Here is a 23,452-nt window from a genome sequence, read left to right as displayed (position 1 = left end):
TCCTCAGAAAGCTCCCCTTCGATGACGCCTTTGTCTGCTCATATTTCCCAACAGCTTCTTTGAAGAATTGTGAAGTCAGTGACCCCAGCAAAAGAGGCACAAGTGCAGGTACTCTGGCAGAGGAAGGATGTTCAAGGAGTTTTTCCTGTTGTCTGCTCAAGCTAGGCTCACTTCAGCCTTTCTTTCCTGTATTTTTCTATACATATTTCCTATATTTTCTTAACCACCTGGCAAATGCAGTTGTCTCAGGGTTGGGGTTTTTTCCCTCTCCCTCTGCATGCACACATGTGCTCCATCCCTTTGAAAGAAAAACTTGGTGGGCCCTGGTGTCTGAGCTTCTTTCTGCAAGAGGTCTCACACCTCTGACTGATGCCTTTATGCTGCTCTCTCTGGAAGGGGATGAATTTGATGCAGGGCACCTGACTCCAGACTACAGGATATAGCACTCTCAGGAATTTGGTAGGAATTCTACTTGGCCTGGCTCCCATGAGCCAGCTGCAACCTGAGCTGCTCCCTCCCTCCTTCCTTTCCTCCCTCACACCTGACTTGGGGGACTCAGCTCCTGTTCCCAGCATGGGTGGGAGATGGGGCTACCCTTAGCAAAGCCCTATGCTGGATGTGTGTGGGATACAGCCAGAGCACCGTGGTGACCAGTTAAGTCCCATGGTAGCGCTGGTCAAAATGGCCCAAGACAGCATGGCCTGGAGTAACGCTGGCTCCTTTGGAATAGGGGTGGGGTGAGGGTGCTGAACTTGTCCCATGTCCATCTAAATGTAGCTGGTGTTTTCAGCCAGATAGAAATGAAATACCATGAGCTGAGGTTGTCATGAGTCCTGTTGTGATGATGAAAATCCTACCCAAAGGGGAGCTGAAGACACCAGCTGCCCCCAAAGTGGTCCCAATTTTCTGTAGCTCAAGTATCAGGGAGAGTTTGAGTTACCAGATTAACACTTGGGGAGGTGTCTTCTCTGAAACTACTATAAAGGAAGGGATGGGAGGTGTACAGACAGGCTGGCAAGTTCTGCCTGTCCCTTTCCACATGGATAATTTGTGTTTCTGAGTGAAGCATACTGTACCAGTGGTTTAACTGAAGACTGTATTTGGTTTTTTTTTCTAGGTTGCATGAAGAATTAAAGATGGCAAAAAGTGATGGTTGCGTACGCATCTTGCAGGGTCTGTTAGTCTTTGGGAATGTGGTCATTGGGGTAAGTGAAGTGGAACAAGTATGGGTGGAGGCCTCCTTCCAGTATGACACTTCTCAAAACAGCAGTTCTCTTTCTTCACATGTGAAGTCTTACACATAAACAGTCCAGTAAACCATGAGAGAAGAGGATAAGGAGAGCTGTCCTAGATGATCAGTTGGGTGGGAAAGGGACAGCAAGGGCTGATCCACAATACCAAGATGGGTTCTAGGGGAAAAGCCTTAGAACTGTCAGCAGGAGCAGACCAACATTTTTCCAGCCGCCTCTCTCCATATAGTGACGGAATGGTTGTGTTCATTCTTTCTTAACATCCTCAAGTCCTAGGCCTGACTTCTCAGATCAAGGCTGGGTGAGATTTGCCTGCAATTCTTCTGTGAAGTCCCAATACAAGAGATTGTACAGGTGGGCAGAGGAGGACTTGGGTAGCTCCCATTTGGCAGGAAGTTGAATGAAAGAAAGCACTCTACACCTGTTTCTGTCTTTGCTATTTCTTTGGTGAAGCCTGATCTAATGGATTTCTTGTGCTTCCCAGATGTGCGGCATTGCCCTGACAGCAGAGTGTATCTACGTTGTGTCTAGCCCCCATGGTCCCTACCCTCTCCTGAAAGCCACAGCAAACAATGGAATCTACGCTGCTGCCTGGATTGGCATCTTTGTTGGCCTTGCACTCTTTGCTCTGTCTATCCTTGGTATTATTGGAGTCATTAAGGCCAGCAGGACCTTGCTGCTGGTGGTAAGTGTGGCAAAGTTTGCCTTCCTATTGCTGCCCAACTGAACAAATGCTGCCTTAGTGTCCCTGGTCACCTTGGGAATCAACCAATGAGCAAAGGCAGCTTTTTTACTGATAAGGAGCCAAAGGTTCTTCTTGCTCATGGCTGTGGTGTCCCAGAAGGTGTCTCCTGTGAAGACACATGCACAAGAAGCTCCTGAACCCGGCTGAGGGAACTAATGGAGGTAGCCACAGTGGAGGTTTGACTGGCTTGACCCTGACCTTGCCCTGAAGCAATGCAGGAGCACTTGTGCAATCACATATAGCTTGTTTCTCCCCACCCCATACTGCTTTTCAGCTGTCATACACTATTCAGTTTAGGAGCTGATAGTTAATGACTTCTGTACAAGGCATTAGTAAGTGTCAGGATACCAAATAGAGGTGCAATCAGGAACACAAGACAGCAGTCAGGCAGAAATTATAGGGGTGGGGACAGAGGTTTGGATAAGCCAGGGACAATGTTAAGATGTGGACAAATCTCTGTACAATGTCTTACTTAGTCCTTTAGTTTGACAGTAGCAAAACTTAATTGGTGCTTGCAATAATGAAGGGTAGGGACGAAAACTCTGGAATGAGCTCTCTCGTGGATGACTGTGGGGTTGTAGGGTGTCTGTTTTAGACAAGAGGCACTCAGAGGTCTGAATTGTTGGGCCAGGGAATATGCCAGCAAACAGCTGAGGAAATAAAATTCCCTTAACTCTGAATTTTGGTGTCTTGGCTGATACCCAAGGCTCTGGTTTAGGATATATGAGAGGGTAGACGGGACAGAAGCTGGGGTAAGTCGGAAAAACATGCCTTAAATCAGAGAAGAACATTATAAAATGTGGGAGGAGGAACAGACATGAGAGCTCCAAAAGGAATATGGAAAATGTCAAAGGGATTATGTTGGAAAGGGAAAAGAAAGTGTGAAAGAGAATATGAGAGGTGACCCTTGGAATGTGTTTTCATGAAGGATCTTTGGTCACAATGTAGGAGTGTCCAGGAAATCTGATGATGAAAATTCAGGGGGATCTGACTGACACCCTAAGTTGCACCTTCTGTTTCCCCAAAGTACAATCTCCTGCTAGGACTAAACAGCTGCCTGCTGAAAAGCTTATAGCTGGCAAGTGGAAGTGGAAGGAGGACACATGACACAAACATGGGTTGCCAATGAGACGCAACAAAGAAAAGGACAAAGTATTTTCCATGGAGGCAGGGTAGTCTTAATGCCAAGAGGTTCTGATGAAATCTTGTCTGTGAGATGGAGGACAATTCCAGTCATTCACCTTCAAGAAAGTAGATTGCAAATTGAAACAAGCACAGGGAAGGGCTACCTGAACATTTAGGAGTACAGAGAGGGCAGAGGGGAATATGATAGCCTGGCCATCTTTGCATCAAGCAGGGTTTCCATCTTAATCTTGGAAAAAAATACTGGACTGCTTCTCCAACAACTAATTCTGCTCTCTTTCTCCCCCAGTACATCATTCTGATGCTGATCACTTTTGCATTTGAAATGGCTTCTTGCATCACAGCAGCAACCTACCAAGACTCCGTGAGTATTTCTTCCCTCGTGTATTCTTTTAACTGGGCTGGGAAACACAAGTTCTAGGGCACACAGTCATCCTGTTCAGTGTAGTAAATGTGGTAATACAGTGTAAACTCACAGGACTACTGCTGAGCAGAAGACAACCCCACAATAAAAAACTCCAACATCATTATTCTAATCAAAGAAATAACTTTGTTCTTTCTGACATAGTTTTGTTATTTTTAACATTTTAAAATGTTTACAGCCTTGTAGTTAAGGAAATAATAGTGTGGGTTAGCTGAATCATCAATACAGTGTTTAGTCTTTCAGCTACAGACTGATTAATCTATCATACACACAGAAGACAAATCTTCAGTGTTGCCCCAGGCAGTGTTACTGGAGAGGGAAAGATTACATGGATTGTTGGAGATACTGTGGGGATGGAAATGATTTGTGGTGCTTTAGTTCCAACATACCAGATGCAATCCATAGCTTCTGCACATCCGTTGGGATCTACATCTGGTAGTGCCTGCTTGAGATCTTCATCTTTGTTGCTCCTGCCCCTCAAATCCTGCTCTTTATTCTCTCGTGTGTAAACTGGAGGAGAAGCAACATTCCTGTTCTCCAGCAGGACACTGAAACAAGAAAACAAACCCTCCCCAAATAACCTTGTATTTGCTTTATATGGCCGCCTATTTACATAGTTTCTGCGTTTTTCTCTGCTGGGGTTTTTTTTCTGTAGCACACTCCAGGTGTCTTCCTGAAGCAAATGCTGGAGGGATATCAGAAGACAGAGCCAGCCAATAACAGTGACAAAGAGCTCACAAAGACATGGGATAAACTCATGCTTCAGGTAATAACAACACTGAAAAGTTGCTAATTACTAAATGCTCTGCAGGCCTGGAATTTCAAGTCCTCCTTGGGGCTGCTGGATAACAAAGAGGATCAAGGCATCTGCCTTGAACCTTAAAGAAAGTTCTGACACACTCCCCCTTTAGCTCGTTTATCAGACGACAGACTGTCAAAGACAGGCACTTCAAAAATCTCTCCCATAAATTGGTGATTAATGCCTAACTGGCGTCCTGACATGTGCAGGGCTGTGACCTGGGCCCACAAAGACCCTTCCCTCCTCTCTCCCTGCAGAACCATTGCTGTGGGGTGCTGGGTCCCTCCGACTGGCAGGAGTACACGTCTGCCTTCCGCGACACACACAGCGACGCCGACTACCCCTGGCCACGGAATTGCTGCGTCCTGGATACACACGGGTTTCCCGTCAACCTTGATGGCTGCAAACTTGGAGTGCCTGGCTACTATAACAGCAATGTAAGATCATCTCTGCTTTTTCCAGTTAATATATGTCAGTCAAAAATGACTTGCTGGAAGGGAAAGAAACTGTGAATAGCCTTTCTCCTTCACTGTAAGCTACAGGTGTTCAAAAGCTTTCTGGAGGAGAAGAAATCCCTGTAGAGTCCTGACCATGTTGCTGAACACAGGACAGGAATTTTTTTGGGGACAGAGGCTTTCCTGATGGAGAGAGAAATCTCCCAAGCTACTTGTAAGAAGTGACATCTCTAACATGTAGATGGACAGTAGCTAAATCAAACTTAGCCCAGGGATGAGTGTATACAATACGAGTGAGCAAATCATCAGTTCTCCTCCTCAAGGAAGAACTTTTCGGTTGACCAGAGTGTCCTGTTCACTAGGTTGCTGGGTCATGAGCATCAGCTTCTGTACTTAGCTTGCATTTCTAGAAGGCGTTCAAGCTTCCAAATTTGCCTTCAGGTTCTTGATTCTGGAGGTCAATTCTCTGTCAACTGTGTTTGGTTATCTAAGTGTACTTGGCAAGTGAATGGCACAGGAAGTTGTCCTTGAAGTGTTTGAGGTGGGTCTGTGTATCTGGAGCCAGAAACAGGTCAGTTATCTGCAAGTTGCAATAAGCAGTGTAGCTCTGGCTTGGTTTTTTGAGACCCTCCAAGCTACCCAAATTGCAGTAGGAGAGGAGCATGCCACCATACCACCTAAGTCTCTCTCAGGGGTGAATAAGCTTGTCGCCTCACAGTGCAGGCTCAGCACTGGTGTTGAGTCATTCCTGGCTGTCTTTCAGGGTTGTTACGATGCTATTTCTGGGCCAGAGAACACACATGCCTGGGGTGTTGCCTGGTTTGGCTTTGCCATCCTCTGCTGGACTGTAAGTACTTAATATTTGCCTTTATTTCCTCTTCTCTTCTCTTGCTGTTCCACACCCAGCTGGGTGGAGGTGGATGACGGGACTTACGCATTTAAAATGTCCATAGATTATCGTCATTCATTCATCACAAATCTGCCTGTAGCCTGCTCCACTAACAGCCACATTTACAAGTTCCCCTCCATTCTGGCTTCCAGAGGTGAGGAACTAGATGGCCTTCCAGCCTGCCATGGCCTGCTGCGACCTGCTGCCATCTCAGCAATACAACACAGCAAACACACCTTGCAGATACTTCTTTGTGAAGGGTATTGGATCATCTAAGCAGTAATCATGATAGATAATTCGGTTTGTAGTTCAAAGATTTTGTATGAGTGTATTAAGTACTCAGGGTTCAGCAGCTTCATGACAGATAATCCCCATTGAGATGAGCGATATAGTCAAATAGTTATAGCTGCACATATCTTCTTTCTTTGCTGTGTAGTTTCTGTGCAGATAAAAAACTTTAAGCTTCCTCTGCCTGAACAGGCTTTGCTTTTCAAGAATTTCTGTTAATCTCTCCAAACAGTTGGACTAAATGGGGCTGGGGGAGAGGTGGAAAGCAGGAAATGGGGAGCAGAGAAACTTAACAGTATTGTTGTTTCAGTTCTGTGTCCTCCTTGGTACCATGTTCTACTGGAGTGGGATTGAATACTGAAGGCCCAGCGTCTTCAGTGCTGTCCTGAAGAGCCATGTGAATCTGCATGTGTTTGTCTTCTGTTCCACTCTCCTTGGGCCATGGAAGATTTGAAGTTTTCCCACCACCTCCCCCATATATACTTTTGCCCCCCATAAACTTGACGCAAAGAACTGATGACTGCAGGAAAGAATCTTCGTGTCCGTGCTTTGCCCCTTGTTCTGCAGCCTTAATGCCTCCTGGCTGAGGTACAATTCTTTTTTCACTGTGCAAGAAATCCTGGAGCATAAGGAAAAAAGTGATCTGATTTGTTCTCTGATGACATCAGAAAAGAAACACTTGCTCCAGAAAAATGTCTCTCTAAAATTAGTTTGAATTTAAATTATAATGCTTCAGCAAGGGCTGTGTGAGCAAAACTGTAACCTCCTGTGAGCAATAAGGACAGATGCTGCAAGGGAGAAGACTGCAGACCTCTCTATTATATTTTACTGTTCAACTTCTCTTGCTGGTCTCTGTCACCCTTGCCTTAGAATAAGGCAGATTCTCTGAGCATTGATGTGTGTCAGCGATAAAAACATGTCACAGATAAAAAGTCTGTTGCTAGTCAAGCCCAATAAAAGGCTAGCTCACTCCTCAGCAATATGCTGCCTATATTCAAGCCTACCTCCTGTCTTTGATGAAACTACTGCATGTGCTCCTACCTTCAGAAGTGCCAGTCCAGGAAAAGCTCCACTTGCTAACAAGCAACTTCCTCAAAAAAGCTGTTATGTACTTCACACAAGATTTCATACACCTACGGGCTAGAATTTGTGCAGACTACAAGGGGTTCTGTGCTGTAGTTGCCTTTACAAAAGTGGCTGTCCCATGCTCCTAGTTTACTGTGCTTCTTGCTTCAGCTACCTGTGTGTATATGGTCACATCCCCTGCGTCATTCCCCTTCCACATCCCCGGATCAGGTAGGACAAATGGCAAATAATGGCAGTGAGTAACTCTTGTGAAAAAATGCAAGCAAGGAGGTAACTGAACCAAACCCAGTCCTTGCATCAGTACTTGCAGTTCTCACTCAGTTCAATAAAGGCTGTTTACTTTGGCCCAGACTGAGCTGGTGTCTTTCCTAGTGAATGCTTCATTAGTTAAACGTATTGTGAGAAATGTGCTCCTCCACAGAGCATTTTGAGGTGAAGCCTCTTCCAAAGATGTACTGGTTCAGGTCCTGATGCTTGCCATCTGCCTTGATTCTTTGTTTTTGTATATTCACCAAAATACTAAATAAAAAGAAAGGGAAGCGATTTTTTTCTCTTGTTCAAGGTTGTGTCTTTGGAAAGGGTAAATAATAAAGGTCTGTGTCTGGGACATGTGGGGCAGGACAATGTCAGGCTTTAACATGCTGTAACAGAGAGGGTAAAGCACCAGGATGCAGCGTGCTCCAGAGACTCAGCAGCCGAATAGTTCCGTGCCAGAGTGCTGGGGGAGAGAAGGAGGCAGATATAAGGGCAAAGAGCTTGAGGAAGAAATGGGTCCCTGCAACACAGACAAAGTTTTCTGTGTGACTGTGCCTTCAGAACTGACAATCCTCACAGACCAGCCACTCACCTGGTGGAGAGGAGAGGAGAGGAGAGGAGAGGAGAGGAGAGGAGAGGAGAGGAGAGGAGAGGAGAGGAGAGGAGAGGAGAGGAGAGGAGAGGAGAGGAGAGGAGAGGAGAGGAGAGGAGAGGAGAGGAGAGGAGAGGAGAGGAGAGGAGAGGAGAGGAGAGGAGAGGAGAGGAGAGGAGAGGAGAGGAGAGGAGAGGAGAGGAGAGGAGAGGAGAGGAGAGGAGAGGAGAGGAGAGGAGAAGGAAGGACATGGCAGGCACAGAGACCTGTCCTTGCTCAGCCAAACCCTCCAGCAACTCTTGGTCATGGCAGCTGTTGTGGATAGCTGCCCTCCTGCATAAGGGCCTCTTGCTTGAGTTGTTTCTGAAATTGAAGCAGCTCTGCAAATGGGTGAAACAAGTGGCTGTGGGATTTTCTAGAGGCTAGTAAGCCCTTCTGAATATGGATGTCACTGGACATTCAGCCTGGAGAAAACTGGAGGACCACAGAAGCAGGTACGATCAAATACTATTTTCCTCCTCTGGTCTTCTTCCTCAGACCTAGATCCTTTCTGTGACATCTAAATGTGGTATGATTACAGCACTGCATTTAATACAGAGGAAAATGCTGCAGGATTTTGAAGGAGAAGAGAAACTGAGACTACTTTGAATAGACTATTGCAGTATTAACTGCCCCAAACAGTTGCAAATGATACCATTGACCTGTAACATAAATGGCAGCTCAAGTCAATTTGGGTTTGGGTTCTTCAAATTTGCTTTCTGCTTCTTAAGCCTTTCCCTCCCAGTGCACTTCATTATTTGTGTACTAAAAAATAAAAGCTGTGACCAAGTGATCCAGGCAATGGTGGATCTGTGCAGAAGGGTCAAACATGCCACAGTGCATCCAGAAAAACCAAGTTTTATCTGCCTCAGTTAAGGGGGTAGGAGGAGATTGGACTGATGACAGAATGATGTTGAGCAGGATATTTAAAAATTCCTGCTGAAAAACCAGAAAAAGCCATGCTTCTGAAGGCTGATTCCAGCCTCTGCAAGTTCATTACCTGGGGTGCCAGGGAAAGGGTGAGGAGGGGATGGAGTCTTTGACAGGAATGGTGGTGATCAGGTTTATGTGTCAGCTGAGACTTGTAAAGAAATCCTGGTCATTCTCAGCTGTTTGGATTGCTTCCTGAAGGCATGGATGTATGTGGTCTTCAGAGCAGGCTGTAGGCATGTGTGCATGAAAACTGCTGGACTAAGACATCCTGCTAAGACAGGATGAAGAAAAAAAAATGCCCCAGGTGGAAGTCGTATGGTTTGTTTGCAGATTTGCTCTGTGTATTTATTCTCTGTAGGTGTGAATATTCACAGTTCTCTCTCTCTCTCTCTCATCAATTCTCCCATGGAGTTACCAAATGTATTTTTAGATTATTAATTTATTGCAATATTCCCAGCTCTGAGAAATCAAGAGTCTCACTGAGAAGCATCCTCTGTTCATAATTGATGGAGTGGCATATCCTCCAATCCAGAAAGAATCCCAAACCCTCAGCTCCCCTCCCACACACAGAGAAACGCAACCTGGTGTTTTTCACACTGCCGAATGTTTGTGGCTGGCAGTACTGAAGGTCTCTGTTCCTTCAGGCAGTGTGGCAGTGTGGGGCTGCCTTTGTGTATTTTTTGCCTTGACCCCATTTTTCCAACAGGTTTTCCTACCCCTTCCTCCCTTCCCCTCACTTCTGCAGGAGACCTCTTTGCACAAACTCTTTCAGGCCCTGCTTTTCTTTACCTTGCTGGTTTCCTTACAACATACAATGGCCATTATGTGCCATACTTGCATTTGTTTACCCACCTCATTGGGAAAACTGGGAACCACGCTGCCAGTGGTGGTCAGTATCCTCTGGCATGGGTGATTTATTCCCTTTCCTGCTCACTGCCCTGGTATCCTAGTTTTTCACATTCCTTACAGCAGGGAGTCATGCCAAGCAAATGTTTATCGGGAGCAATCACGTAAAACTAATTCATAAACAAAGCCAACCCTTGGCAGCCCTGCCCTCCTTGGCAACTGGGGAAAGCCCCTGCAATGTGTGGTATGCTGGGAACCTCCTGCAAGAGCTCTCCCTGTAATCTCAGGCATCTATCTTTAGGAGATCCTGCTTCAGGAGGAGTGGAATATGACTGCTGGGGGGTTATCCTCAACAGGAAAAAAGGTGAGGGTGTTCCTGACCTCCTCAGGAGGTGAAATTACATCATAGGCAAGGGCATGTGCAGTTCTCGCATGATCACTATGATGCCTTAGGTTTTAATTTTTCTATTTTTCAAATCCTGTACTGCCTGGTGTGTAACTCTGAAGTTCCTTGTGGCCTGTTAGCTGCTGTTCTCTCATGCTGGTTAGACATAACAAGCCTCTCCAGGTTTGCTCTTGAAGGACACCAGACCCCAAAATGTGTAAACTAAAGCCGAGAGAAGGGGGGGACAAACTTGGGGTAATGACATCATTAACTGAAGTTATGCCTGGAGAATTAACCCTGATATGCAAATGAACCAAACTTATAAAAGTGTGAAGAACCTGTGACCCAGGGTCCATCTTGGGTGTAGCCTTTTGACTGCCCAGGGTGTACCTTTGAAGGCCCTTCAGATAAATACCTACATTTATTCTCTTATTCTTGTCTAGCCTCTGTTTTTAGGTGGCCACCTCAGGCATCAACTAGTGAAGATAAACCCTGCAAGAGAGACAAGTGATGAGCAGTGAGCTGCTCTGGCTACCCAGAGCTGTTGCTAACTGTGAGCCAATGCAGGACTTCTCTATTTTTCCCAAAGCAACACTCACCTTTACCAGGGTACAGTGGCTGGCACAGAGGCTGGAGACTGTAAAGCCAAGTCACTTCAAAAAATCCCTGTAAATAACCAGCCTAGTCCTTGTACACTGTCTGACCCTTGGTGTTTAAAGTAAATTACCTCACAGTGCAAAAAAAAAGTAAAGCGGTTTGTGAGCACACATTTTTTCTGATTTATTCTTCCTGATTGTTATGAAATGTTACCTGATATTCTTCAGACTGGTTCAACTCAATCTTATAGCTGGGTGTGGAGTTTTTTGAGTTTTACTTATCTGGAAACTTCCTCCGTTTAATAATCATCATGTGTGTTATTCTCCTTTCTCCAGCTCTGGTTGTTCCCATGTTTTTGTACCTTGTGGCTCTTTCTTAAGCAGCTACAAAGTTTTTTGGAAGTCATTTCCTCTCACTGAATTCAAATATTTCCTGGTCTTTTCAGATAAGGGATTTAAATGACAGAGAGGTGTTCCCTCTGCAGCAGATGTGCTATGGAAGAAAACAGGTCCCATTTTAAGATGGATCTGGACCCAAATTGCAATTGTAATTCCTAGGAGTTGTCTAGGTTTGCAAAACATAGTTCATCTCACACTGCAGTCTGCTAATAAAACATAAGAAAATACCTACACTGTTTAATTATGGAGTGAGGCAAACGTTAGTTTTAACACTCACACTGTGTCTAACTTCTGAGGGCAGCAGGACTTGGGCTCCCCTGAGCTTTGCAGATCCCACTCATTTCTAATCCTTAACTCTGAAACTGTTCATCCTTTACCCTTGTGGTGAGGCATGTTCTTTGAAAACTTTATCCTACTCAGATGGAATATGAACTCAGAAATCTCACTGCCTTTCTCCATCTTGGCTGTTATGATTCTGTTCTTTTTGTTGGTGGTGGTGCCTTGTGCCAGTCTCCCTTCCCCACACTGCCTGCCTCCCCTTTGCTGCCAGCTGACCTTTAGCCCCATCCAGTGGGATACCAGTGGAATGTCCTGGTGCCCAGAGCTGCTGGACTTCTGTGTTGCAGTGAGGATGCATGAGATACCAGTGTCAAATGCTCCTTGGCACTGGGCTAGGTTGACTCCTGGTTAACAGCCAGGGTGGGAATTTGCTTAATCCTGGTTTTGGCTTAGCTGAAAGTATCCAAGATGTTGTAGCTGTGGCTTCCAATACAACCTACACAGGGCATTGTCCTGAGTCAGGCAGGCAAAAGAAACTGGCTGAAATTGTGTTCAAGCATTTCCATATGTTTAAGCACCGTGATTTGGGGCACAGTGCTGACTGGAGCATGAGCCTTTTGCCTAATTTTCATAACCATGGGAATGCTGTGGGGCAGTCTGAGATTCTCCCCTTGCCTTATGGCCAAGCCACTGCTAGACTCTGTGGCACAAAGAATAGGAAAATACTGGTTCTCATACTGCAGTAATAATTGGCTCTGGCTAACAACAATTCCAGACTCCAACAAACGTGGTTTTCTCTCTCAATTTGTGTGCCAGTTGCCATGGTAAGCAGGAAGCACAACCCAGGCATTTTCCTAAAGGGAAACTGAAGTCATGAAGGAGGTAGGAAAGGGAGTCAAGCCCTGAGTTCAGCAGCTGAGTAGGAAAAAAAATATTTCATTTAACCTGATGATTCATCTGCCTTTTAGGGAGAACACAGAGCAAGCTGTGCTGCAGATATGTCCACTGAGGCTACAAGCACAAGAACACCCCTCTTTTTTTTTTTCTCTCTTTGTTCCCAGCATGGAATTAGAGACACATAATAACAATATTTGCTTCCATGCTACAGCTCAGAGACTGGGTCAGTGAGAGCCAAGGAACTAAATTCATAATTTGTTTAAGTTCTTGCTTGTCCTTTACAAATCAACAGAATTGCATACATGATGCACCAGAGGCCTTCATAGTAACTTCTCCTGTTCCAGCTTGGCTTCTGCTGTACAAGCACTGGGATCACAAAGTTTTTCCATACTCTACTCTGAGTTGCCCTGCATTATGACAGGCAAGGCAGAATTCTGCAGGTGTGCTAAATGGGAGGACATGGTAGTACACCACTGAAACTTCAGCCTGGTAGAACTAGAAACGGTAAGAAAAAAGACAATTTTACCTTTGAAAATTTTAAAGCATTTCAGATACCATTAATTCTACAGAAATCTCCCAGCCCTCACTTCATTTTCAGAGCTGCAAAGAAAGTGCAGTTCCCATAACCTCCAATCAGAAGAGTGTGTGGTCAGGCCCTAACCTTTAATCCCCACCGTCAAAGCCCACACAAACACAGATCAGTGCCCTGGCCACTCACAAAACAAAAGAGGGGCTCAAACTCCATATCAGAGGATGACAAAAGCATTTGCACTGCATTCATAAGTCAAATCCAGAAAAATAATAAAATGTTACAAAACATCACTAGGGCACAGATCTGTTTTTATAAAAACTCCAGTTTAATCTCATGGCTGAGACCTGGCAAAACATCTTTCTTTTGTGGCTGTTGTTTTTCTTTTTTTTTTTTTTTTTAAACAATCAGGCACAGAGGCAGGCAAGTCCACACAGAGAAAAAAGCTTAACAAAACTGCAATTCATCAGAGCTAGCAAGAAAAATAATCACAAACCAGGGCCCATGGGATGGAGACAGTCCTCTTCATAGTGTCCAGCTTCCAGCCCTTCTCTTGACCTGGCAGCAAATAATATTTCAAAGGGGACTAGTGGCTGCAAGCACGAGATCCAAGGTCTGGACTGCTGCATGGAACCCTCAGAAAGTTCTTGCCTTCTGCCATCCTTCCTTTCTGGGGCTGTTAAAGTCCTACTCCATCTCTAGTTGAACTCAATGGGAAGTTTTCCATTCCTTGCTTGGAGCAGCATTATTTATCACCAAGCCTTTACATCAATTAGGGGCAAGCACAGGTTAAACAAAATTGGGATCAGCTGCAGCTTCTCCCCCCACCCCTAGAGATTTTTATTCTTTTTTTTCTAGAGATGGAGAGAAGCAAAAGGGACAACTGCAAAACCTGGGCATGCCTGAAAGGTGGTATATGCTTCAGTAGATTGCTTGCATTTTCAAGGACTGGGGAGAAGCTTGTGGTGGAAAGCTAAATCAACCCTTGAACTCTGGTCTCCCCTGATCTTGTCACTTCCTTCCCAGGGCAAGATCCTTCTGAGGAAGGCAGATTCAGGCCTTCTGCCTACCACAGATTAACCAGAACTAATTAGCTAATCTGTGGGCAAAAAGCCATTTATCTCACACTCTCAGTGCTGCAAACGTAGCAGCAGAAAACAGTCCCATGCATCAGCCCAAGTATCACAGATGTGTAAAATACTATTTAGGAAATTCCTTCATTTTAATTACACTTCCTTTTTAATACATTTATATAGAATGATCTTATATATATATATATATATATATATATATAAATTTTAAAAATATTCACCATTACAGGCGTTTCAGAATCCATAAAGAAAGAAAAAAAGATTTTGATTGCACCATTTGGACTCTGGATGGGGGAAAACGTTGCAGGCTTCATGGATCCTCTCTAATACAGACCTACGTTCCTCTGAAGCTCTAAAGGCAAAAGAATTAAGTACTTCAGTCTTTCTGCAGTGATAGCATGAGATGGACAGCCCAGAGGACTGGAGTTTATAAGGTAAAATATAATCTTCATTTCTGTTTCCTCTCCTGCCAGTGAGGCAGCTCCCACATGAGCTAACATTATCCACGCCCCTCCTTTCCATCAGGGATTCTCACCTTTGCCAGCTCAGCCCTCTCCCTCTGAACTATGTTTAAGAGAAGCTGCACCAACCCTCTGACTACATGGGAAGAATAAGTGAAATTTACTCACTTGTCTTCCACTGGTAAAGGTTCACAAGCAACACATGCTGGTGATATTTTGTCATGTCTGATACTGGGGCCATCTGCAAACTGGGGAATAGCCTTTACTTTTCACAGTCTCAGGAGAATTGAAATGTACTGCAGGGTCTCTGAAGTGATCCTTGTGGAGCTGCAGATGATGAGCCAGTCTATTTAAGAAGGTCCTTTCAGTAATACCAAGAAAAACTAGCTTGGCTCTCTTGGGCCAGACTCGTCTCCCATAAATCTGATCTATCCCTCTTCATAATGCTTCACAGATAAACAAAGGAAAAACAGAAACTAAACCCCCCAAAAAACAAGAACAATAGAAAACAAATCAAAAACTAAGAAGAAAAACCACAAGAAAGAAGAAAATCCTTTCTTAAAGAGATCAGGTCTGACCCCGAAACTGACACTGGGGATAGCTTAGTAAGCTGGATCTCAGGAAGCTCCTGCCACCCAGGCAGCACTATTCAATGGGAGGTGGCATCTGTCTTCTGGTCCTGTCCAACTCCCAAGCTCTGGTCCTTCAGGTGACTCCAGGTGCCAGTATCAGCATGGATCCATCACCAAGCTTTACAGGCTCTGCAGAAGGCTGAGTCTGGAGTGGGGAATGATGACACCTGCACAACAGGGCACCTTGCAACCAAGAACATGCTTTCATCTCTGCAGGACCTGGGGCTTTACTTTAAGTGTTCTTGATACATCACCTGAAGGCTGGAGATGAAATTGTAGATAAGAAATGTGATCAAGCTACAAAATAGAGATATTATTACAGCATCTCTGCTTAATTAAAATCCAGGACCCAGATCTGAATTCAGATTCTTAAACACCCTTAAAAAGTACAGTCTGGATGCAGATTTTAGTTGAGGCTGATCTTTAATATCAAGTAAAGATTTCTAATAATTTTCTCTTGCAGGAGTTTCACCACTTATGCCAAAAGCACTATTACTTACTGGAATGCTGTTAAGAGTTGAGACAGTGTATTATATACAAATTGCCAGACCTCATTTTTTGTTCATAGATCAGCTTATACGAGAATAAGGAGGGGGGAAAAAATTGTTTTAACATGCCAAGGTTTCATCACATTTTCTTTTCTGTTTGATGCATTACTTCATGAGCTTCTCTAGCTCCCTTCCAGGTGCCTTGGCAGTCAAAACTTCTAGGAACTGAGAGACTGTAAGTCCTTGCCCAAAGTAAACTATTTTGTTGATGCCAAAAAAACTGGACATCATTTCCACAAACTTTACTTCCTCTAAAACCTTACCACAACACCTCGTATCACACCTTCCCTTTGTCATTAAGCCAGCCACAGTGATTAAAAGCTTTCTCATGAGGCAGTGCCATGTAAATGCAGTATGGAGCTGTGCTAACTAAGAGGAGCATGAAGAACTGGAAATTCTCTAGTTTTAATAAGAGGCTGCACAGGCATATTATGGTCTGGGAGTAGAATAATACAATTGTCATGAAGCTGCATATTCTGGGCCTGCTGTCCACAGCTTGCCCAGGTAAAGCATAGGCTGCTGCCTGTGAGAGAACATGGACCCAAACAAGAACTCCAGGCTCTCATCTGGTTTAATAATCTCCCTCAACAAAACTGACAGCAGGGACTTAGTTTTCTGCTCTGTTCCCGTGTGGCTCTATACACAAATAAAGAGTGCAGTGGGGAGGGTCAAAGACTGCAGCTGGTGACAAGGAAAAGCCCTCATGTTTTTTCACATTCCCTTCGGATATGGAAGGAGAAAATTCTGCTGAAGATATATCGGTTGCATTTGTAGGCCCAGAATTCTCAAAAATACTCCAGTATATCTCTCCTTTAGCAATCAAAGAGTTCAGAGAGAGCCCTGTATGGGGGGGCTCAGGGCCCTCCAGCCACAATGGCACTAATAAAGTGACACAGTCAGTACAGACTAGAAGCTCATGGGTTGAGTTTACTAACCATTGAAAATTGCCAGTGCTTCAGAAAACAAAGCCCTAAACTCACATCTTTGGGGAAATTCTGGCTGACACTCATTGTGGTGGCTATAGCACCTCCTAACAGTTTACTGCTTAAACTACAGCCCATCATACCCATCCGAGGGCCTACGGACTCAGACATTTCCAGGAATGATGGCCCCTGCAAGCACATTACAGGGACAATCTCAGTGCTGGCAGCAACTGTGTTCCCATCTCCTCCGTAGTCACCAGTGACACTTAAATTGCAGAGACAGCACAGGCTGTACCTGACTTTGCCATTGCCCACAGCCATAGATCAGGCAATAGATGAGCCTGTGGTGAATGCAGAGTTAGAGGCTTTATAAAGGAAGCTTTAATTCTATTCCCACGGCAGCTGTTGCGTATCTGAACATGTATTTGCCTGTAACATTAATGTTCCCTTCAGGAGAGAGTTTAATTCACTTCAAATCCCCCTCTCAGGACTTGTTCATGATCGGTTCTGCAGTCCCACAAATCATCCTCTTTACCATACTCTTAATCAATCTGAAAGCACTGAGGTCCAGGGAGGTGGCAACCAGCCACGCTCTCAAAGAAACAGTGTAAAATCATAGGAGAGGAAGTTTAAATGGAGAAGAAGCACCTGGGGACATGCCACACAGTGGCAATGAAAGACCAAGGGTCAAAGATATGTCAGTCAGGGTGCAAGAGGGCAGTAGCCCAAGGATGTGGAGATAAGAAGATCCTCTTGCTTTTGTCTGCTGTTGGCAGTGTGGAGCTCAGCTGGAGATAGCTGCAGAGGTGTCATCTGGCTTTAAGCAATGATGAAAATAGTTGATACTGGCCTTTGTTATGACCTTGCCTTGGCTTTCATTGCTATCAGCCTGAGGGGTCTCTACCACTGGGAAGCCAGCTGCACACTCATTCCTCAGCCACACAGATCTCGTGTGCCCCAGGAAGGTGTGACTGAGCACACAAAACTCATGAGCAAGAATTGGAAGACTAAAAGAACAGCTAGGCATTTCCTGTCCAGCTGCTTTCATTCCAGCCCTTGCACATGCTGGAAAGAGCATCTCCTTTGTTGCAAGGAGAGAGCTGGAGGCAGTCTCTTCAGGCTGTATGTTTATCACTGGAACATCCTTGGGTGTCTCACTCCCTGTGTGATTTGCTCATGCCAGCTTCACCTTCCTCTTCAGCTATCCCCAGCCTCCTGCACTGTTTATTTACACTGATTAATCAGAAAGTCCTTCATTGGTGTCTGGGAAACAATGGTAGGAGTTCCCAAACATCTGGACTTAGCTCCTCAGCAGATGTTTTGCCCCTGCATCCTGGGCTGCAGTGCTTTGTAAGAGTGTTTCCTCTCAGCCCTATTTTCTAATTATACAGAGATTTACTTTTCCTTTTTTCCATAGGGAGGATGAGAATTTCACAGGGCTTGTTAGAAAATAGGTGTGAGAAATGCAAGTTCCCTGGGACCAGCTTACCAAAAAAAACAGACAGTGAGGAACTGGGCAGGGGAGACAAGGGGAACAAAAAGCACGACAAAGATACTGTGACCTTCCATAGCAAAAGCTTTGCAGGAAACCATAAAGGATTCAGGTCCATCTTGCAGAGAATAGTCATAACAACAGCAAAATGGCAACAGAGTTGGTCTTGGACACTCCCACTCCAACCATCACAGAAAAAGAATAGGAGAAACAGCTGCTACTCAATTTGCCTCCCACTTCGTCCATCCAGAATCACAGAGCGCCTCTGGGGCTGGTAGAAGCAGCTGGTAGAGGTCTCCAGTCTCTGGCCATTCTTGGGGATGGTCATTTTGTTCCGCAGCGTCACCCCTTCAGGCGTTGTCCGCGCAGGGTCGGACAGATCGCCACAAATGGGGCTCAGAGAGGTGGTCTGAGTGGGGCTCCTGATGGGTGACAACAACACCCTGGAGTCTGCTGAGGAGCTGGGGTGGTCCATGATGGGGAAAGGGGGACTGAAGAGAATCAGACTCTGGGGCCTCCCAGGCCTAGATCTGTAGGAGGGTTTGGAGAACCCTGATGGCCTCTCTATCTTTGAAGACTGTGGGTTATCTCCAGCTGTCTCCCCGCCAGAGGTGCGCTTTCGGCGCAGAACAGGGGCATCCAGAGCAGGGTGATGACTGGACTGAGATGGCTCCAGTGGAGAGCCAAGGCTGCCATGCCAAGGACAGGCTGAGTCCTTTTGAGCCGGGTCACTGTTTTCTTTCTCTGCTTTGGCTTTCTTCTCTGTCAGCGGGCTCTTGGGGGCCTCCAGGTGGCTCCATGCCACCCGTGAAGCTTGCCTGATGGCCTGCTTGGCTTCTGCTTCCTTCTTCTCAGCAGCTGGAGCAGTGTTCTGAGCCTGCAGGGGCTGGGGGATCTGGGTGTACTGAATCTTGGGCGGTATCACAGGCACCGCTCTAGCCTGGCACATCTTAATCATGAAGGAGGTCCTGACTGCTGACACGCTGACCGGGGCAGAGTTACGACGGCCAGTGGTGGCATGGGCCACTGCTAGGTAATCCAAGTCTAGATCCACGGGGGCATTGAAACGAGACCCCCAGGGAACACCTCTACTGGCAGCAGGGCAGTGTGTCGGCAGGGATGGAACAGAATCACTGCTTTTTACTTCCTTCTGCCCATACAGGAGGTTCCCAGGGGCAGATGGCATGGACAGGCTCTCAAATGTGAAGAAATCTGGGGCTGGGAGGAGTGAATCCAGGTTGAGGGATGAAGGCCTGGTCTTTACTTTGCGAGGTGTTTCTTCACCTTTATTACTCAGTTGTGACTCAGCGGCAGAACACAATGCTTTGGTGACAGTCTCTCCTCCCAGGGCAGTGTCCTGAGAGATGGATAACTCCTCCTTTGTGTTCTTTGTCTGTGAAGAACTGCCTGGGCTATTTTGGTGTGGCAAGGACAACTTTGAGCTCCAAGGGTTTTCTTTACTCACATGCACTTTCTTTTCGTCTGTCTCTGAAAGAAGGACTCTGGAGGGTCCTGCTTTCTCAGCTGGTGCTTTCTCCCTGGTAAGGGGATACTCAGGTTTTGAAGGTTCATCTGGAGGACTTGGGCCATTCCCACCTTGCAGAGCTTTACCCAAACTAGAGGGGGACATGGGTTGTGTTTTGGACAGCTCACAAGTCCCTGAATGCAGAATGTCACTGCATGGTTGCTGCTGGTCAGTGACATCTATGAAAGAGAAGGGGGTAGTCCACAGACTCAGCACTGTGTCTTTACTGTCCAGGGAGAGGCTGCGACTGAACCGTGGTCTAAGGGAAAGGCTTGTCTCTGCTCTCTGGCTCTGTGGGTGAAACTCCTGTGTCATTTTCTCCTGAAAGTCCTTAAAAGTGGGGGAATGGAGAGGGCTTGTAACCCACTGGTGATCCTCCCATGGCTCCACAAGTTCTAAGCTCTGCACATTATCTGTCCAGGCATCCTCATCATCCTGGTCACCAGCATCCTGGGTTCTGCTAATAGTACTGCCTTCCTTCACCTCCTGGATTCCAGCTCCACTCAGTGCCTTGGAGGAGAATGTGTCCCTTTCATCAGTAGTCATTATCTCATGCTTCTCCCTCTGAGTCTGGACTCTGGTAAGACCATCCTTTTCCCTCTGCAGCTGGCAAGTGCTATCTTTTTCTTTCCCTGATTCTGGACATGCTCCTTTGGAACAAGAAAATCCATCACTTGGGGCAATCTCACTAAATTCTGATTGACCATGAAGCTTCCAGTCGAGGGTAGGAGCGAGACATTCACTCCTGCTGTCCACCACTGAGTGGTGGTTCTTTGGAGTGGCTGTGCCTGTTGGAAGAGTGCCCAGTTTGGGTAGGGCTGAAGCACTACTCTGCTGTGCAACTGCATCAGACTGGCAGCTGGGGAGGCTGTCTTGTTGCTCCACGCCACTGCCACCAAATAAAGGCACCTGAGTTATCTGTGATGCTCTGCTTTCAGATTTCTGCTCAGCGAGTGTTGTACTCTGCCCTGGGCCAGAGGAAAGACTTTCTGTTTGTACTGGAGAAGAGGATTCAGAAACTGGGCTTGTCTTGGGGACAGCTGCTGGCAAGAGCAAGAGCTCCTCTTCAGGTTCTATAATTTTCAGTTCCTGCTGTATCTCTGGCCACAGTGGGTCTAGAAGGGCATTCGCCAGGTCCTCCTCAGTCTGAAAAACAGAAGAAATGCCATCACCTGGGAGCTCACAACTTACCAATAAATACCCCTCCATTTTCCCCAAGCAGCCCTCCCAGAACAGCCAGGCTCCTGGATGAGCACACTCACGGGTACAGAAACACAGACACACAGACTGCTACCAGTTCAAGGAAGAAAATACATCTATAAACAAGTGGGTTTATGGAGGAGAAGGTCTGAGGTGCAGCCAAAAGGAGGCCTGGACAGATACACTGAAATAGTGAGCTGAATGAGTAGCTGGAATGTTCCAGCCCATTTCTCAGCAATTCCCATTCAGGCTCACTTGGCCTTGCCAGAGAATATGCATTCCCAAACTGCACACAAACTCGAATGAATAATCTATTCAAGGAGCTATGCCAACAGATCTTTAAATAGCTGTCCAGAGATGAGTATCGCTGTAAGAAACTTGGTGAAAAGGCTTTGCTAGAGATACAGAGGAGGCAAAAAATAGTAAGAATTAAAAAAATAAAATTGTGTGTAGAGAATGGAAGTAAAAAGGACTGTTCAGGCTGCCCAGGACAAATGAGACAGCAAAATTAGAAGGGGAATTCAGAGACCACGGGTCAAAATGCTCAGACATCCGGACAGTCTCACATCTGGAGAGTCTCAGAGCAGACAGATGGTACAGACTGAAATTGTACAGTTACTGGAAAAGATGACCAAAAGGGGACAGTAGGTAGTTACATAAAGGTAAATCACCACACGGTGACTTCATAGAAGTGAAGTAAATCAGCCCATGGTCAAGTCTAGGTGCTGCTTTGCCTAAGTCACAGACTGAGTTTTCCCAACTAAAGACACACAATGAAACTTTAAACAACCTCCCAGTCACTACCACGACATGGTCCCCCACCTTTCTCATGCCTTCCTCCTTACCACATCTCTTAGGCGTGATCCTTCTTCTGTCTTAGCCATCTCAGTCTCCTGCTGGTCACAGCTGCCTTCTGAGGAGACATCCTTCACCTTGAGCTGTCCCTGCTCTGCTTTGTCTGCTGGGAGTGGCCCCTTATAGAACTCCAAAGCTGGTGTTTGCTCCAAGGTGGGACTCTGCTCTGAGGACTGCTGAGGGCTGCTGGTGCTGCTTGTGCAGCTGCTTTGCCCACACATCTCCTGATTTTCTGCGGCTGGCTGTGGAGTTTCCAAGGATTCAGGTTTCCGGGCTGCCACCAGCTCCTCAGGAGGAGAGCCTGGATCAGAAACACAAACGAACAATGTAACTATTTGAGAGTGAGAACTTGTGCCCTGGGACAAAGCAGTGCTGCTAAGAGCCAACACCAACTAACAAAGCTAAAGAGCCCCCTCCAGGCACACCCAGACATTTCTGGGAGGTCACCCACCTCCCCAGACTCCTTGCTGCAACAAGCACCACCCTGGCCTGCTGTCAGAGTCAACACCCACCCTGCTACAGGTTGGTCTCATTCCTGCCACAAGTCAGGCAGGAGAAACCTCCACACCACCAAGCTGCAGGGGCACTTCCAGCAGCCCAACTGAGGATCCATATCCCTCTCCTTAAGACAATTTACCTGTGGATGCTGCCACTGGCAGAGTTGGCCCCGACTGTTTCTCCTTGCGCTCTGCTGCCTGCTCTGTCCTTGTGTGGGTCCCTGCCTCCAGAGCAGAGGGGCTCGTGCTCTCCACCAGAGAAGACAGCTCCTCTAGACTGGAAAGGGAATGCTTCTCCTTGGTGGGCATGCGGCAGGGTGTGCTGTTGGTGCTGATGACTGCGGATACCCTCAGTGGGACAGAGACAGCAAATGGCTCCGAGATGTTCAGGGCTTTCCTCTGGTGACGAGGGGAGGCCTCCAAGGGAAAGAGGCTGCTCGGAAAGCCTGACTTGGTGGCTGTTTCAGAGGTGTAGAACATGAGCACTCCTTTGGCTGAAGTCTGCTCATTTTCAGCATCCTCTGCTACCCGGAAAACCTTCAGCTGCTCAGGGGGTGACTTCACCTGTGGTGTCCAGGGAGGACCTTTCTCCCCAGCCAGCTCTGAACTTCCTTTGGCCCCCATGGCAGATCCTTCCCTCTCCCACTCATTCTCGTTGCTGAGGTCATATGAGCTGCCTGTGCCTCCTGTCCGTATCTTCGTGGGAACAAAGAATCCTCCAGTAGTCACTGACCGTTTGAACCTGCTTTTGTCATCCTCCCCTAGAGACGGGAACACAGGAGCAAGTCAGTGCGAAGCAAAGCACTAGCAAACAAACTTCCTCTGTGAGGAGCCCTCCTCAATCCCTCCAGGGATGAGTCCTGCCCTGGTGAACACTCACATCTCCCCAGATAGATGGAGACACTATGTACTGAAGACCTTCTATGCTCTAGCCCTAGGGCCTCCTTCAAAATGGGCAGGCAGCACTGGATTGAATGTCCTCCAGTGGAAATCAGCTTTATTAGACACCCTTCTCTATCAGATGCAGCCAAGTCTAGGGCTACATACTGCCCACATACATACTGCCCACATACATACTGCCCACAATGCACACACCAGGATTTGTTAGCTTATTGTAAGCCTTTTTCATCTACGAATGGGATTTTTTGTGCCCAGAATAACCAAGAAAGAAATCAAAGCAATCCAACTGCCAATACAGATGCAGCTAAACACAGTGGTAGTTCTCAGGTGGGTGCACTGAGATAAACAACACAGAAAAGAGTCAAAAAGGCATGCACACAGAGGTGGGGGCACACATCAGCAGCCATGGCATAAGCATATGAAGATACACAACATGGTGAGACAGACACAGACTGCAGCATCCACTGAGGCTGGTGAGGCCCTGGCACAGGCTGTCCAG

At 46.4% G+C, this 23,452-nt stretch overlaps 2 protein-coding genes across 2 annotated transcripts in view; one reads left to right on the top strand and one right to left on the bottom strand.

The window, feature by feature from the left end:
• Positions 1-1,124: 1,124 nt before the first annotated feature.
• Positions 1,125-6,354, top strand: UPK1B (uroplakin 1B; the record flags this gene model as incomplete). The annotated part of the gene is made up of 7 exons (XM_082278037.1): positions 1,125-1,205; positions 1,735-1,935; positions 3,428-3,502; positions 4,218-4,328; positions 4,619-4,798; positions 5,580-5,663; positions 6,304-6,354. The coding sequence occupies exons 1-7, from the start codon at positions 1,137-1,139 to the stop codon at positions 6,352-6,354; spliced, it is 771 nt and encodes a 256-aa protein (XP_082134163.1). The 5' UTR covers positions 1,125-1,136.
• A 6,739-nt stretch (positions 6,355-13,093) lies between these two features.
• The window catches only part of ARHGAP31 (Rho GTPase activating protein 31), a 59,814-nt gene continuing 49,455 nt past the window's right edge, over positions 13,094-23,452 (bottom strand). Inside the window, exons 10-12 of the mRNA XM_082277958.1 lie at positions 22,194-22,814; positions 21,547-21,857; positions 13,094-20,647 (exon numbers count right to left, since the gene is read on the bottom strand). Of these exons, the coding sequence (XP_082134084.1) occupies positions 18,194-20,647; positions 21,547-21,857; positions 22,194-22,814 (3,386 nt within the window). The 3' untranslated portion in view covers positions 13,094-18,193. The remainder of the gene's footprint in view (positions 20,648-21,546; positions 21,858-22,193; positions 22,815-23,452) is intronic.

The sequence above is a fragment of the Coloeus monedula genome, assembly GCF_965178545.1.
Source record: "Coloeus monedula genome assembly, chromosome: 3".
In the NCBI taxonomy this organism is placed as follows: domain Eukaryota; kingdom Metazoa; phylum Chordata; class Aves; order Passeriformes; family Corvidae; genus Coloeus; species Coloeus monedula.
This window is presented reverse-complemented; position numbering and strand designations above follow the sequence as displayed.